This window comes from Salvelinus alpinus, chromosome 32 (genome assembly GCF_045679555.1).
Source record: "Salvelinus alpinus chromosome 32, SLU_Salpinus.1, whole genome shotgun sequence".
NCBI lineage: Eukaryota > Metazoa > Chordata > Actinopteri > Salmoniformes > Salmonidae > Salvelinus > Salvelinus alpinus.
In genome coordinates, this window is record NC_092117.1 from 6194253 (window position 1) to 6209463 (window position 15211).

Below are 15211 nucleotides of genomic sequence, written 5' to 3' on the forward strand. Positions count from 1 at the left end.
CATGGAATGACATTCATTGACCACTACAGATATATCATAGAAATCAATAGATTTGCATGTGAAAATGTCATAGGATGCATGTGTAACAGTATAACTTTAAACCGTCCCCTCGCCCCAACACGGGCGCGAACCAGGGACCCTCTGCACACATCAACAACAGTCACCCACGAAGCGTCGTTACCCATCGCTCCACAAAAGCCGCGGCCCTTGCAGAGCAAGGGGAAACCCTACTTAAGTCTCAGAGCAAGTGACTTAACTGATTGAAATGCTAGTAGCGCGTACCCGCTAACTAGCTAGCCATTTCACATCCGTTACACTCACCCCCCTTTCAACCTCCTCCTTTTCCGCTGCAACCAGTGATCCGGGTCAACAGCATCAATGTAACAGTATAACTTTAGTACGTCCCCTCGCCCCGACACGGGCGCGAACCAGGGACCCTCTGCACACATCAACAACAGTCACCCACGAAGCGTCGTTACCCATCGCTCCACAAAAGCCGCGGCCCTTGCAGAGCAAGGGGAAACCCTACTTAAGTCTCAGAGCAAGTGACGTAACTGATTGAAATGCTAGTAGCGTGTACCCGCTAACTAGCTAGCCATTTCACATCCGTTACACATGTACATGTTTATTTTATTTTAATTGTGTCCATTGTTACATTTTTGTAATTAATCAATTCATCTGATTAACAATTCATTTTTTGCTGCTCCAGATGTGCCCTTGAGCAAGGCATTTAACCCTAATTTCCTCGAGGGGCGCCGTACTACTATAGTTGACCCTGTAAAACAGCACAGTTCACTGCACTTATCCGGTGTATGTGACAATAAAACATTTTTTTTTCACGGAAGCTTGTCGTTACAAATGAACCAAGCCAGTGCAAAGATGATGTGATTCATTATTTCATCTCCGAGTGTATCGCATCCTCAACATACACTAAGTTGTAATGAGTATGTGTATCTGGGATGAGGTAAATTACACAGATGGTCATGGTAATTCAGAAGCTTTGTGGATTGTTTGCAAACTTAATATGCTTTTTGAGAGTTGGTCAAAAATGTATATGCTGATGAGGTGACCAGGGCCTATTATACTATACGTCTTCGGGCAGGAGATCAGAGGCACACTGCAGCAGCTATATCCTGATGAATTCAGCCACAAGCATTCAACAGTTGTCAATGGATCATGTGATTGACATGTAGTCAATTAATTTGTTTAGCAGGAGTTTGTTGCCATTGCGATTGACTGAGTGGTTAACAGGTTGTGACAGTTGGAAAACATCTTATTGGAATATGGAAATAATTGAGAGCCACACAGAAACAAACACGAAAAGTGATATATCAGCATCACTCTCACATTTTCTAAGGAAAATATGTCATTTTTCATTTTGCCAATTTTTTTTATGTCAGTTTTAAGCAACATCATCAAACAAATCATCACAAACATTTTCTCAGCACCCCTATTGCTGAAGAAAATGAACATGAGAAAAGTGCACATTTCTAATAACTCTGCATAATATGCTGCCTTTTAGTAGAAGAACGAGCATTGTGTCTCATGTATGCAATGTTAAACTGGGCAGTTTATTGTGCACAAGAAAGCACCAGCTCCTCCCTCTTCCATGCTTATGTCATCGGCCCTTTAAAGTGATCCCACCCGACAGTTGATGGTTAACAAGCTTGCTAGACTGGTCTTGCCTCACGATCATCTTGCTTGAGAACCTACGGCAATATTATCCCATATTGGAGTGTAGAGAGCCAGGTGATCCCAACCAGGCACCAATGCAGCGCCTCAACAACCGGTCGGAGAGCCACCTCAGTGGACAGGTGGAGTGTGAGTTGGACAGCCTGGGGAAGGGTTCCTGGGTGAACCAGGGGTACTGTGGCTCTCCTCCACCCATACCTCGGGCTGTCAGCACTGTCTACAACCCCCAGCCCCTGTACCCCCAAGGCTCCTTCGACAGCGTGTGCAAACCGACCACGCCGAGCCCTTTCCCAACCGAGGTCAAGCCGCTGGAGACAGGTTCTGAGAAAAGACGCGGTGGATGCTGCTCATTTTTTAAAGGTAGGAATTGGTTCACCACAGTTTGTTGTTGTTGTATTTGCTTCATTTGAATTATTTTACCTGGTAATGTTATCAAGTTGAAATTATGTACAGACTAATGCTGTGCAGGAAATGTTCCCTTCCTTGGTATGTCATGGAAGGACATGTGTACTGTCTTAAATTAGTATATAATTTCAGAGTTCTCTGAAATGTTCTTCATTTATGTAGGACTGTGGGGCACTACACTGACTGAGAATACATCAGACAACCGGGAACTGTTTGTTAGGACTACACTGAGGGAATTACTGGTCTATTTGGTGTTCCTTGTGGATATATGTCTATGTAAGTATGTCAACAATACACGTTTATTTTTGTTCATGGCTATGTATATTGAGTGAATACATATTTCAATGTAAGGATATGACAGTATAGTAACATGATCATTTCAAGTCTGCCGCTACTGTACATGTGTCTTAAAAACGGAAATTCATACAATAATTCATTTTTTTATGACTAACAGTAATTGTGTTATTTGAGTTTCTTAGTAAGTGTTCTGGTACAATTCAGGAACAATAAACGTTGTTGCGGGGATTAACTTGCCATTTTTATGATTTTCTATATAAATGCTCTGTTTTGGTCTGACATGCCCTTTTTGTTGTGTCAGAGTGGGCCAGGTCTTGGGTAAGCAAAGCAAACGTATGATCTGGGCCTTGTACATAGATCTAGTAACGATGCAGACTGGTTGACAATAGGCAAAACAGACAGAAAGTATGCCTTATCTGAGTGTAATCGGCATCTAAATGATCACTGTGCTTTGGCAAACTGAAACCTGTGTAATGTGTTGATTTATCATCAGCTGTTTCAATCTGCTTTAGTGCCCTATTATAAAATACCCTCCCCCTCCCTTCTGGCTGAAAGGCATTGTCCAGCGGGACATTACGACTGAAAGGAACACAGGCAGAGTGCTCCTGCCTTTCACTGATAAGAGCATGGGGCTTAAGCCATTGTTGCTTTGTCTGCAGCGGATTTACATTGTTTGATACGACTATTTGCGTCGCCCCAGTGTGCCATCTCTTCAACAAATGACCTGCTCTAATCGGTGCCACTTTGACTTCTGTGACGTGATTGGACTTCTGTGATGTGATTTTCACTAAATGACAAATCTTGAATGAGAGGCTCTGGCCTGCGTGTCTGTTTCAGACTTTCCTTATCTTGGACTTTTGAAAGGACAACATGGTCTGACTGAGCCCTGAGCAAAGTCTGACGTTATGAATCAATGGCTGGATATAACAATGTCGCTATATGTTGTCTTTCAGTGACATATGGCATGACCAGCTCCAATACCTACTACTACACTAAAGTCATGACAGACCTGTTCGTGCTTACGCCCAGTGGCAGCGGAGTTACGTTTCAGTCCATTAGCAGCATGGCAGACTTCTGGACGGTACGTACCCTCCCTGCTCTAACCCTGCTGAAATATTGAACTGTCTGATATCAACTTGTACCGATACAATTACTTTGATCACTCATAGCACAAATGTGACACAAGTCCATAAGTGACATATCATAAGATAATAATAATACAACATTAAAGGAAATACTAATGCATTGTTATAAACAAAACAAATATCGTAAATGCTTCGACCTGTTCATGCTGTAGCCTACCTACCTCTATTTGAACAGTATGCCCAGGGCCCAATGCTGGATGGCCTCTACTGGACCAAATGGTACAATGACCAGTCTCTACAGAATGGGGACCACTCCTTCATCTACTATGAGAACATGCTGCTGGGGGTGCCCAGGATGAGACAGATCAAGGTGATGAACAACTCCTGTAAGGTCCACAAAGACTTCCGCAACGAGATCTCCGGATGCTTTGATGTCTATAATGAGAAGAAGGAGGATGAGGTGGACTTTGGCCTTGTTAACGGAACTGCGTGAGTTCAAATGTTCTTTTCAATGCTTGTTTGTCCTGACATGGCTGTAGTTGACTCCTATTGCACCATACACTCTTCGGAAAAAAGGTGCCATGTAGAACCTATAAGGGTTCTTCGGCTGTCCCCATAGGAGAACCCTTTGAAGAACCCTTTTTGGTTACAGGTGGAATACGTTTGGTTCAAGATAGAACCCGTTTGGGTTCCATGTAGAACCCTTTTCACATAGAACCCAAAAGGGTTCTACCTGAAACCAAAAAGGATTCTACCTGGACCTAAAAAGGGTTATTCTATGGGGACAGCCGAAGAACCCTTTTGGGTCTTTGGCTTTCTCACGGCAAAGTGTTTGTATGTTTCTTTTTTCAGACCAATTTGGGTGTCAATCAAATAGACATTAAGACAACTTTGAAAAGATTGACGGTAGATCTGAAAGGCCTATGATAAAATACCTTCTCTCCTCCATGTCTGCAGCTGGCAATACCACAATGAGAAAGAGATAAAGGGTTCGGCCCACTGGGGTCTGCTGACCACGTACAGCGGTGGAGGGTACTACCAGGACCTGAACAGGACCAAGGAGGAGAGTGCTGAGATCCTGATGGAGATGAATAACAACCTGTGGTTGGACCATGGCACCAGGGCCGTGTTCATAGACTTCTCCACTTACAACGCTAACATCAATCTGTTCTGTGTCATCAGGTAGGGAGAACAGACCACTTCACGCAGTAACGCCACTGTAGACTCTGTCGTAGCAATTTCCTGTATTACCAAATGAGGAGAGTTACAAACCACACACCAGTCAGAGTTATACTTAAATTTCATCTTTAATAATATTATGAGCTTTACAATAGCCCTTTGACTCTCAGATCAATTCAGTGTCTATACTGAATTCTGAGAGTCCCTACAGTCGAATACAAATATCTTTTATAGCCAAGATACACCCCTCTCAACTTACATGACGAACCACAGAACTCTTCACAAAGGGCCTTTTACTTGAGAAAGCAGTATCCCATAGCCAGATAGCATTAGCTATAAATTATCGTTCAGTTTGGTCTCTAAGACGAGGTTCTAATCTCGTTCCTGGTACTTCATAGTACAAAAACATTACCTCACTATCTGGAATGCTCTTTAGGCTTTATTGGCCAAAGACATCGTAAATCTCCTCTGTCAGTGTTATCTCATAGAGGCTCATCCTCAGTGGAACAAACACACACAATAGTCGACAGATTCTATTCTGTCGAATAAAACAACCATTCTAATGCAATACAAAGATTCTAATATAATTTTACAAGCACTATAACATAATCTCGCAATTTTCCACGACAACTCTCTCACAAGTTCTAATGTATATTGGCTGTAGAAAGTCTACTCTCCTTGAACTTTTTTCACATTTTGTTGTGTTACAAAGTGCAAAAATGTATCCACTCACTACTGTAAGTCGCTCCGGATAAGAGTGTCTGCTAAATGACTCAAATGTATTAATTGTATTTTTTTGTCATTGATCTACACAAAATACTCCATAATGTCAAAGTGAAAATTAATACAAATGTAACAACTAAATATAGTAATTGCATAAGTATTCACCCCCTTTATTTAGGCAAAACTAAAGTAAAATTTGGCTTAACAAATCACATAAGTTATAATGACTCACTCTATGTGAAATAATAGGGGTTTACATAATTTGTTTAGAACTACCCCTTCCTCTGTCACCCATAAAAACAACATATGTAAGGTCTCACAGTCAAGTACTGAATTTGAAGCCCAGATTCATTCAACTGTAAAGACCAGGAACATTTTCGAAAACCTTATAAAGAAGGGCAGTGATTGGTAACAATAACAAATCAGACATTGAATATCTATTTAAGCATGGTCAAGTTAATACTGATGCTGTGGATGATGTATTAAACCACCCAAACACATAAACTGCTCAGGGATGTCACCATGAGGTCAAATCAAATCAAATTGTATTGGTCACATACATGTGTTTAGCAGATGTCATTGCGGGTGTAGCGAAATGCTTGCAAATTGGTGATTATAAAACAGCTACAGAGTTCAATGGCTGGGATAGGAGAAAACTGAGAATGGATCAACAACATTGTAGTGACTTGTAGTGACCTAAATGACTGAGTGAAAAGAATACAAATATACAGAATAAAAATATTCCAAACATGCATACAGTACCTTTGGAAAGTATTCAGACACCTTTACTTTTTGCACATTTTGTTACGTTACAGACTTATTAAAAAATGTATTAAATATATATTTTCTCATCAATCCACACACAATACCACATAATGACAAAGCAAAAACAGGTTTATAGAAATATTTGCTAATTTAAAAAACTTTAAAAACAAAAATACCTTATTTATATAAGTATATAAACACCTTTGGCAGTGATTATGGAATCGAGTCTTCTTAGATATGACACTACAAGCTTGGCACACCTGTATTTGGGTAGTTTCTCCCATTCTTCTCTGCAGATCCTCTCAAGCTCTGTCAGGTTGGATGGGGAGGTCTCTCCAAATCCGGGCTCTGGCTGGGCCACTCAAGGACATTCAGAGACTTGTCCCGAAGCCACTCCTGCATTGTCTTGGCTGTTTGCTTAGGGTTGTTGTCCTGTTGGAAGGTGAACCTTCGCCCCAATCTGAGGTCCTGAGCACTCTGGAGCAGGTTTTCATCAAGGATCTCTCTGTACTTTGCTCCGTTCATCTTTGCCTCGATCCTGACTAGTCTCCCAGTCCCTGCAGCTGAAAAACATCCCCACAGCATGATGCTGCCACCACCATGCTTCACACTGTAGGGATGGTGCCAGGTTTCCTCCAGACGTGACGCTTGGCATTCAGGCAAAAGAGTTTAATCTTGGTTTCATCAGACCATTGTTTCTCATGGTCTGAAAGTCTTTAGGTGCCTTTTGGCAACCTCCAAGTGGGCTGTCATGTGCCTTTTACTGAGGAGTGGCTTCTGTCTGGCCACTCTACCATAAAGGCCTGATTGGTGGAGTGCTTCAGAGATGGTTGTCCTTCTGGAAGGTTCTCCCATCTCCACAGAGGAACTCTAGAGCTCCATCAGAGTGACCATCGGGGTTCATGGTCACCTCCGTGATCAAGGCCTTTCTCCCCCGGGCGGCCAGCTCTAGCAAGAGTTTGGGTGTTTCCAAACTTCTTCCATTTAAGAATGTTGGAGGCCACTGTGTTCTTGGGGACCTACAATGCTGCAGACATTTTTGATACCCTTCCCCAGATCTGTGCCGAGACACAATCCTGTCTCGGAGCTTTACGGACAATTCATTCGACCTCATAGCTTAGTTTTTGCTCTGACATGCATTGTCAACTGTGGGACCTTACATAGACAGGTGTGTGCCTTTCCAAATCATGTCCAATCAATTGAATTTACCACAGGTGGACTCCAATCAAGTTATAGAAACAACTCAAGGATGATCAATGGAAACATTGATCAGGATGCACCTGAGCTCAATTTCAGGTCTCATAGCAAAGGGTCTGAATACTTATGTGAATAAGGTATTTCAATTTTTTATTTTTTATAAATTTGCAAAAATGTCTAAAAACCTGTTTTCACTTTGTCATTATGGGGTATTGTGTGTAGATTGCTGAGGATTTAAAAAATGTATTGAACCAATTTCAGAATAAGGTTGTATGGGTATGGGTATGGGTATGGGTATGGGTATGCTTGACATCGGTAAAGACTGGGAGGTTTTTCAGGATGAAAAGAAACGTGATGGAGCTAAGCACAGGCAAAATCCTAGAGGAAAACCTGCTTCAGTCTTCTTTACACCAGACACCAGACACTGGGAGAGGAATTAAATATCCTAATAAAATACCATATCAAATGCACCTTTCAATAACCTACAACATAAAGCCAAATCTACACTGGCGTTGGTTACCAATGTTCCTGAGTAGCCAAGTTACCGTTTTGACTTAAATCTGCTTGAAAATCTATGGCAAGACATGAAAATTGCTGTCTAGCCATGATACAGGTGTAAAGATACAGGTTTGAAAAGCTCTTATGAGACTTACCCAAGAAGACTCATAGCGGTAATCGCTGCCAAAGGTGTTTCTAACGTGTTGACTCATGGTAGTGAATACTTATCTATTCAAGGTATATTAGTGTTTCATTTTTCATTAATCGTTTTAAGAAAAATCCAATTTTTCTTCCACTTTAACATTACAGAGTATTTTGTGTAGATCGTTGATAAAAAAAAGACAATTAAATCCATTTTAAACCCACTTTATAACACAATAAAATGTGAACAAATCCAAAATGAGGGTAGACTTTCTATAGGCACTGTATATGGTGTCCATATTAGGACTGAGTCAGGTGACTTTGGATGTCTTCTGTGGATGTCCTAATATGGACATTATACATGTATTCTTTCACAAATGACCAGTGGTTAAAAGTGATTTCCTTTTCTGCAGGTTATTGGTTGAATTTCCGGCCACTGGTGGAGCGATACCCTCATATCAGATTAGAACGGTGAAGCTGATTCGTTACATCACCTACTGGGACTACTTCATCATTGGCTGTGAGATGGTGTTCTGCCTGTTCATCCTCTACTACATTGTGGAGGAGATTCTTGAGCTCCGAATCCACGGGTTCTCCTACTTCAGCAGTATCTGGAACACTCTGGATGTGGTTGTCATACTGGTGAGAGGACAGGCTGAAACATCACTCTCAATCTAGAGTACTCAGTAATACAAGAATCGGTATCAGTTACATATCAACCAGTGGTGGCTGGTGAGCTAAATAGTGGAGGAGGATGATTGATGCTGATTAATGAGTTATGATAAACCTAACCTAAACCTAACACAAATCTGTTTTTCCACAGCTTGCCATTGTTGCAATCATCTTCAATGTTTTTCGCACCATTAAAGTGGACAAATTACTTGGTAAACTCTTAGAACAACCTGACATTTATGCAGACTTTGAATTTCTTGCATTCTGGCAAACACAATACAACAACATGAATGCAGTGAACTTGTTCTTCGCTTGGATCAAGGTAGATTACTTCTTTCTTCCTCAGAATGTATCAATACTGTAATGCATTTCATTTAATTGTTGGCAGTGCCCAAAGTTTGACTCTTTCTGTTCTTGCCTCTAGGTTTTTAAGTACATCAGTTTCAATAAGACGATGACTCAGCTGTCTTCTACTCTGGGCCGCTGTGCCAAAGACATCATGGGATTCGCCATTATGTTCTTCATCGTGTTCTTTGCATACGCTCAGCTTGGCTACTTGCTCTTCGGTACCGAGGTGAAATCCTTCAGCACCTTCGTCAAGTGCATGTAAGAGAACACCAAAAATAGTTCTTATTCTTGTAAATAAATAACAATACAAGACCCACGCAAGCAATGGGCCAGATTTTTGAAAACTGTATTAATCAATTACTCAAATTGGTTTCCTTTTTCTCTGTAGCTTTACACAGTTCCGGATTATTCTTGGAGATTTTGATTATGATGCCATTGAACGTGCCAACAGAGTCCTGGGGCCAATCTATTTCGTCACCTATGTATTCTTTGTCTTCTTCGTGCTGCTTGTAAGTTGATCTGAACAAAATACTTTCTACTAGATTTTCGAAGTGTAAACTACACTTTGCCATCTTATTTTCATGGATTTTCTTCCCTAGAACATGTTTCTGGCCATCATCAACGACACATATTCTGAGGTCAAGGAAGAGCTGTCATCCCAGAAGGATGAGCTGCAGATTACTGACATCATCAAACAGGTAAACATATATATTATACCAATGTAAGATGGCATATGATACAAATCAGAATATAAAATATACACTGAGTATACACAACATTAAGAACACCTGCTCTCTCCATGACAGACTGGCCAGGTGAATCCAGGTGAAAGCTATGATCCCTTATTGTTGTTAAATCCACTTCAATCAGTGTAGATGAAGGGGAGGAGACAGGTTAAAGAAGATTTTTAAGCCTTCAGTCAGTTGAGACATGGATTGTATATGTGTGCCACTCAGAGGGTGAATGGGCAAGACAAAAAATGTAAGTGCCTTTGAACGGGGTATGGTAGTAGTGCCAGGTGCACCAGTTTGTGTCAAGAACTGCAACGCTACTGGGTTTTAAACGCTAAACTGTTCCCCGTGTGTATCAAGAATGGTCCACCACCCAAAGGACATCCAGCCAACTTGACACAAATGTGGAAAACATTGCAGTCAACATGGAACGCTTTTGACACCTTGCAGAGTCCATGCTCCGACGAATTGAGAATGTTCTGAGGGCAAAGGGGGATATGCAACTCAATAATGTTACTAATGTTCGCTATACTCAGTGTATGTAACATATGCAAAAAAATAAAAAATAAAACATGCATACATTTTTGTGTTTCAGAGCTACATGAAGACATTTATGAAATTGAAATTGAAAAAGGAGAAGATATCCGATGTTCAGGAAGTACTACGATCTGGGTCAAACAAACTAGAATTCAAAGACTTTAGAGAAACTCTCAAAGAGTAGGTGACTATCCTCACTGACAGAAGAAAAATCCGTAGACATAAATGAATAGCGTTCGGATTCTAGTCTATTACTCTCCTCCCTTGTCTTAACCCTACAGGTTGGGACATGCCGACCATGAGATATCTGAAGCTTTCTCCAAATTCGACCATGATGGAAACCAAATTCTAGACCAAGAGGAGCAAGAAAGGATGAAGAGGGAGCTAGAGGAGAAGAGGGTTAGTGGACTTGGCTAAACGAGCAATTTAACCTAACCCCTCTGCTATTCATGTGATAAAATAAATCCCTTCATGTATTTTCTCATGTCATTATCCTCAGGATGCTCTTAGTGACGAGCTCAACAACCTTGGAAAGAACTATGGGAATGGCTCTCTGGAGAAATCGACGGTGGATATAGATGAGCATGGCAAGCCAAGTAACACTCTGGTGGAGCAGGAGGACTTCCAGAGGTGTGTTGAATATTTGCATTGAGTATAACGCAGGGTGATCTCGGCTCCCAGAACAAAAACAGATAGGCTATCAAGAGAGACTAAGCGCAGGAAGCTGATACCATTTACAAAGATGGACACTTTGTAAAAAAAAATATGTCAAAACAAACATCTACTTACGTGCACCATGAATGACTCCTAATTGACTTGTGTCATATGAGATCCACAAGCTTTTTATAATCTTATGAAACATCAAGAGCTGGTCACATACTGAGGTCGAGATGTATACTGTACATGCATTGTTGTTGTCAGACAACAATTATCTTTAAAATTAGACTCTAGAAATACACTACATGACCAGAATAATGTGGAAACCTGCTCGTCAAAAATCTAATTTCAAAATCATTGGCATTAATATGGAGTTGGCCTACCTCTTTGCTGCCATAACAGCCTTCACTCTTCTGGGAAGGTTTTCCACTAGATGTTGGAACATTGATTCGGTGTCTTGCTTCCATTCAGCCACAAGAGCTCTTCAGTAAGGTCATTCTTCTGCCAATGTCTGTTTATGGAGATTGCATGGCTGTGTGCTCGATTTTATACACCTGTCCGCAACGAGTGAGGCTGAAATAGCCAAATCCACTAATTTGAAGGGGTGTCCACATACTTTTGTATCTATAGTGCATCAGAGGAAGTCAAAATCAAACCACACATCCATGCAGTCATGTCCAGCATTACACAATTTTCATTGTGTACCATCTACTCTAATGGCAATTATTTTTCCTCACTTCCATCAAAGGTTGGTCAGACAGGTTCTCCAACTAGAACACTCAGTAGCTGCTATTATGACCAAGATGGATATAGTCACGGAGAAACTGGAACTGCAGGAGAGCAACAGGACTAATGGGAAGGAGACAATGGGAAAACCAAGTGTGGCCAAAAACTATGTGAGAATGTTTGGTATTCAATCAGGTTTTCGGTGTTGAACATGTTTGGTATTCAATCAGGTTATCTGTCGTGCATTTTTGGTATTTATTCAATAAAGTTTACAAGAGTTGACCACTTGTTTACTGTACATTTCCCCCAGAACGAAAAATCAGCTTCGGATGGGAATGTTATGGTATATCTGGAAAGAGGGACAAGGGCTGAGATGGCACCCTGGAGATCAACCATTCCTGCAGGAAGTGCCCCCTATGATCGTCCTGGGACAGGCTGGACAATGGCCAACAGCCACATGTGAAGCATATTTAACTGACTTAAAGGTAATGGTGAATGGCTTAACAGGTTATTAACACTTCAATTCATGTTCAAAATTCTGCTATATACTGTACATGTATTCCATTTTAGTCAGAGAGAGAGAGGATAAGATAATGTAACATGGAACTTTATATATGAATTGTACTGTCCATACATTGTTCTAGGCTTTGTGATTGATATGTTAATCTTGTTTGTTGTTGATGCCATTTCTAAAAACAATTGTATCTTCTGAATTTGTGTATAAGACAAAAGTTAAATGTATGTACAATATTCTATACTATATAAGTACTCCCACCACCTTGCACCTGACTTAATGTGTATAATTCCTAAATATACAGGAACTTCTAAATTGAGTTTAAGTGCTTTAATATTGACAAGCGTCCCTTGGAACATGCAACTAAGACTATTTATCTTTTGACTACTTTATATGTGTTGAAATCTAGAATCTTCTTTAAAAAATGAGATAGGTATATATATATATATAGACTTCCTGTAAAGATCTAGACTCGCCTCAATTCAAAGCTGTTGCTCATTGTATCTGCTGTACATAAATAATTACTCAATAATGTGTCTCTCAATGTTTCTGAATAAAGTCAGATAGTAAGATTACTTTTCCTTCTTAATCTCTTACCCCGTGAGGGCTGATCATAACACTGTACAACCACTGTTTGACCACTTTTCAGATTACACTATAACAATGTATAGTGTAAGTCATTATAAATGCTTATGTTTACACATGAAAATCTTTACATTTATTCATGAAACTTTACATGGTTCCTTTCTTTACGCATCTTTTTCTTTTTCCCCAATTCAAGCCATCTCTCACGCCCAACACAGTCTTTAAAGAAAATTAACATTTGTTCCTTCTTCAATTCCAAATACTTAATTACTTAATATAGCCAAATCTAATTTTACCTGCATTAAGAATGCCACCACCCTATGAAGTTCATCATAATTTATTTAATCTGTAGCCTAAAAAAACAGAATGTTTTCACGAGTCGTAGTGGGATGACCACAAGTTACTTCGATATGATGGTTATTGTATCAATATTTGTGTGTGTGTGTGTGTGTGTGTGTGTGTGTGTGTGTGTGTGTGTGTGTGTGTGTGTGTGTGTGTGTGTGTGTGTGTGTGTGTGTGTGTGTGTGTGTGTGTGTGTGTGTGTGTGTGTGTGTGTGTGTGTGTGTGTGTGTGTGTGTGTGTGTGTGTGTGTGTGTGTGTGTGTGTGTGTGTGTGTGTGTGTGTGTGTGTGTGTGATTTAATTCAAATCTATGGTTTTATTTCACATGTTTGACAGACCAATTTTATATTCATGTTAGTGCAATTTCCAGAGTTTAGTTACTCGTAACATTGATTGCCTCAGTAATAGACACGCAGGCACGGACACAGACACACAGGCTGTGCACACACACACATTCTTTCTTTCACCTCCTTTCTTGTCCATGGACACCCATGGATGACCTCTTTATGGAGGTGTTTTCGTCCTCTCCCCCCCCAACACCACCAACATCTCGCTCCCCCTCCACCTCGTCTACGAGTGTTCAGATTCCAGAAACGAAATGCTGCTGTTCTGTGTTCTACCTGGCCAACTTTCTCCTCCTACCCCTCAATACCTGGGTCCTGTGGTTCGGAACCAGGCCGACAGTTTCCACAGCAAATCCAACGACAACAGACATCTTCACCTGTGATCTGGCTGCTATTGAGATAATCAACAGCTTTGAAATGTTCTGCAAAATAATTGTCCACTACCTGAATGTGGTTGTACTGATGGTCATCACCGTGGTAGAGAACGGCCTATTCACATCTGGTAGATCTCTGTTCCACTGATGTACCTGTCTGGAGCGCTACCTGGTTGTGGTCCATCCTGTGGCCTAACTGAGGCTCAGAGCTCCACGGAACGAGTGGGCAGGGCCTGGGGTTGTCTGGCTAATCAGTCCGGACTGGGTTGGGGGTGGTAGCGTGGTACTTTCCATCCTTTCCAACCAAACCATTTTACGGGAATGTTCCTACTCGCTTTTACGATCATGTGCTTCTACGGCTTGGCCATTCTGAGATCTCTGAATGGTCCAGGGCTGAGGGGAAGGGGTAGGGAGTGACCAATCAAAGATGAGGGCGTTCAGAACAATCGCGGTCGTCCTGGTGGTGCTAGTGGTCGGTATCGGGTCGTGTCTCTGTTGAATGAAGTGCTTTTGTACAACAAGGTTTGCATAGCTCACTCAGTCACCTATGCCTTGTCCTTTCCAAGCAAGTTCTGTTCAGCCTCTTTTTTTAAAACTATACAAGTTTGGAAAACTGCCTTGTCTTCAAAACCCTAAACCTAGGGACTAATATTCTGCAGGTTCGATTTTGATAATTGGTATTTTATTAGGATCCCCATTAGCTGTTGCAAAAGCAGCAACTACTTTTCCTGGGGTCCACACAAAACATAATACAGAATGACATAATACAGAACATCAATAGACAAGAACAAGCTCAAAGACAGAGCTCAAGGACAGAACTACTTTAAAGCTGTTTAACCCTTTTTTTTGTGGCAGGTAACCTACCTGACTTCCTATGATACCTTACAGCCATTGAGCAAACGTTACTACAAAATGTCTTGCACAACTAGCTCAATTCGTTTTTATCACTATATTTTGGGATTCCACTACTGTAAACATCTTTTGCCTGATGACGTGCAAGTGAAGCAGAGTGAATTTGTTTCAATGTTTCTTCTACTTGCCTCCGCACCTCGTATAGCTTTAACCTTTTTCAAAGAGCTGAGGAGGCGAGTAAAGCAGGAGATTCTCCCCATGAGTTCATCTGACTCTGGGTAAGTAGAAATAAGGCTTTAACAAAGATGGATACTGTCTGGCACTGTGACAAGCATCACCATAGGATTTCTATTTTCTATAGGCCTACTTGCTATTGCAATGGTGTTGTGTATCTGTTACAATACTATGTGTTTGATTTAAGTCCTAAATGTTGTCAATAAAGAAAAATGCTTTAAGATAAAATTATTTTATTAATTGTATTTACACTATAAGTAGTATCAAGTTATATATATAGTATTTCAAGTTGTTACTTGTGCTTAATCTTGAAAG

General features: G+C 40.8%; 1 protein-coding gene across 1 annotated transcript; it reads left to right on the forward strand.

Moving 5' to 3' along the window:
• Nucleotides 1–1671: 1671 nt before the first annotated feature.
• Nucleotides 1672–12746, forward strand: pkd2l1 (polycystic kidney disease 2-like 1). The gene is made up of 15 exons (XM_071380239.1): nt 1672–2052; nt 2260–2373; nt 3348–3475; nt 3715–3968; nt 4437–4661; nt 8396–8624; nt 8806–8976; nt 9079–9260; nt 9391–9511; nt 9602–9700; nt 10329–10450; nt 10552–10669; nt 10770–10900; nt 11676–11823; nt 11964–12746. Exons 1-15 carry the CDS (start codon nt 1770–1772, stop codon nt 12114–12116), a joined length of 2478 nt encoding a protein of 825 aa, XP_071236340.1. The 5' UTR covers nt 1672–1769; the 3' UTR covers nt 12117–12746.
• Nucleotides 12747–15211: the final 2465 nt, after the last annotated feature.

Bases quoted from the DNA above. Each gene is read 5' to 3' on its own strand.
- pkd2l1 (XM_071380239.1), top strand. From the start codon at position 1,770: ATGCAGCGCCTCAACAACCGGTCGGAGAGCCACCTCAGTGGACAGGTG. The intron at 4,662-8,395 runs GTAGGGAGAACA...CCTTTTCTGCAG, and splicing joins AATCTGTTCTGTGTCATCAG to GTTATTGGTTGAATTTCCGG. The intron at 8,625-8,805 runs GTGAGAGGACAG...GTTTTTCCACAG, and splicing joins TGGATGTGGTTGTCATACTG to CTTGCCATTGTTGCAATCAT.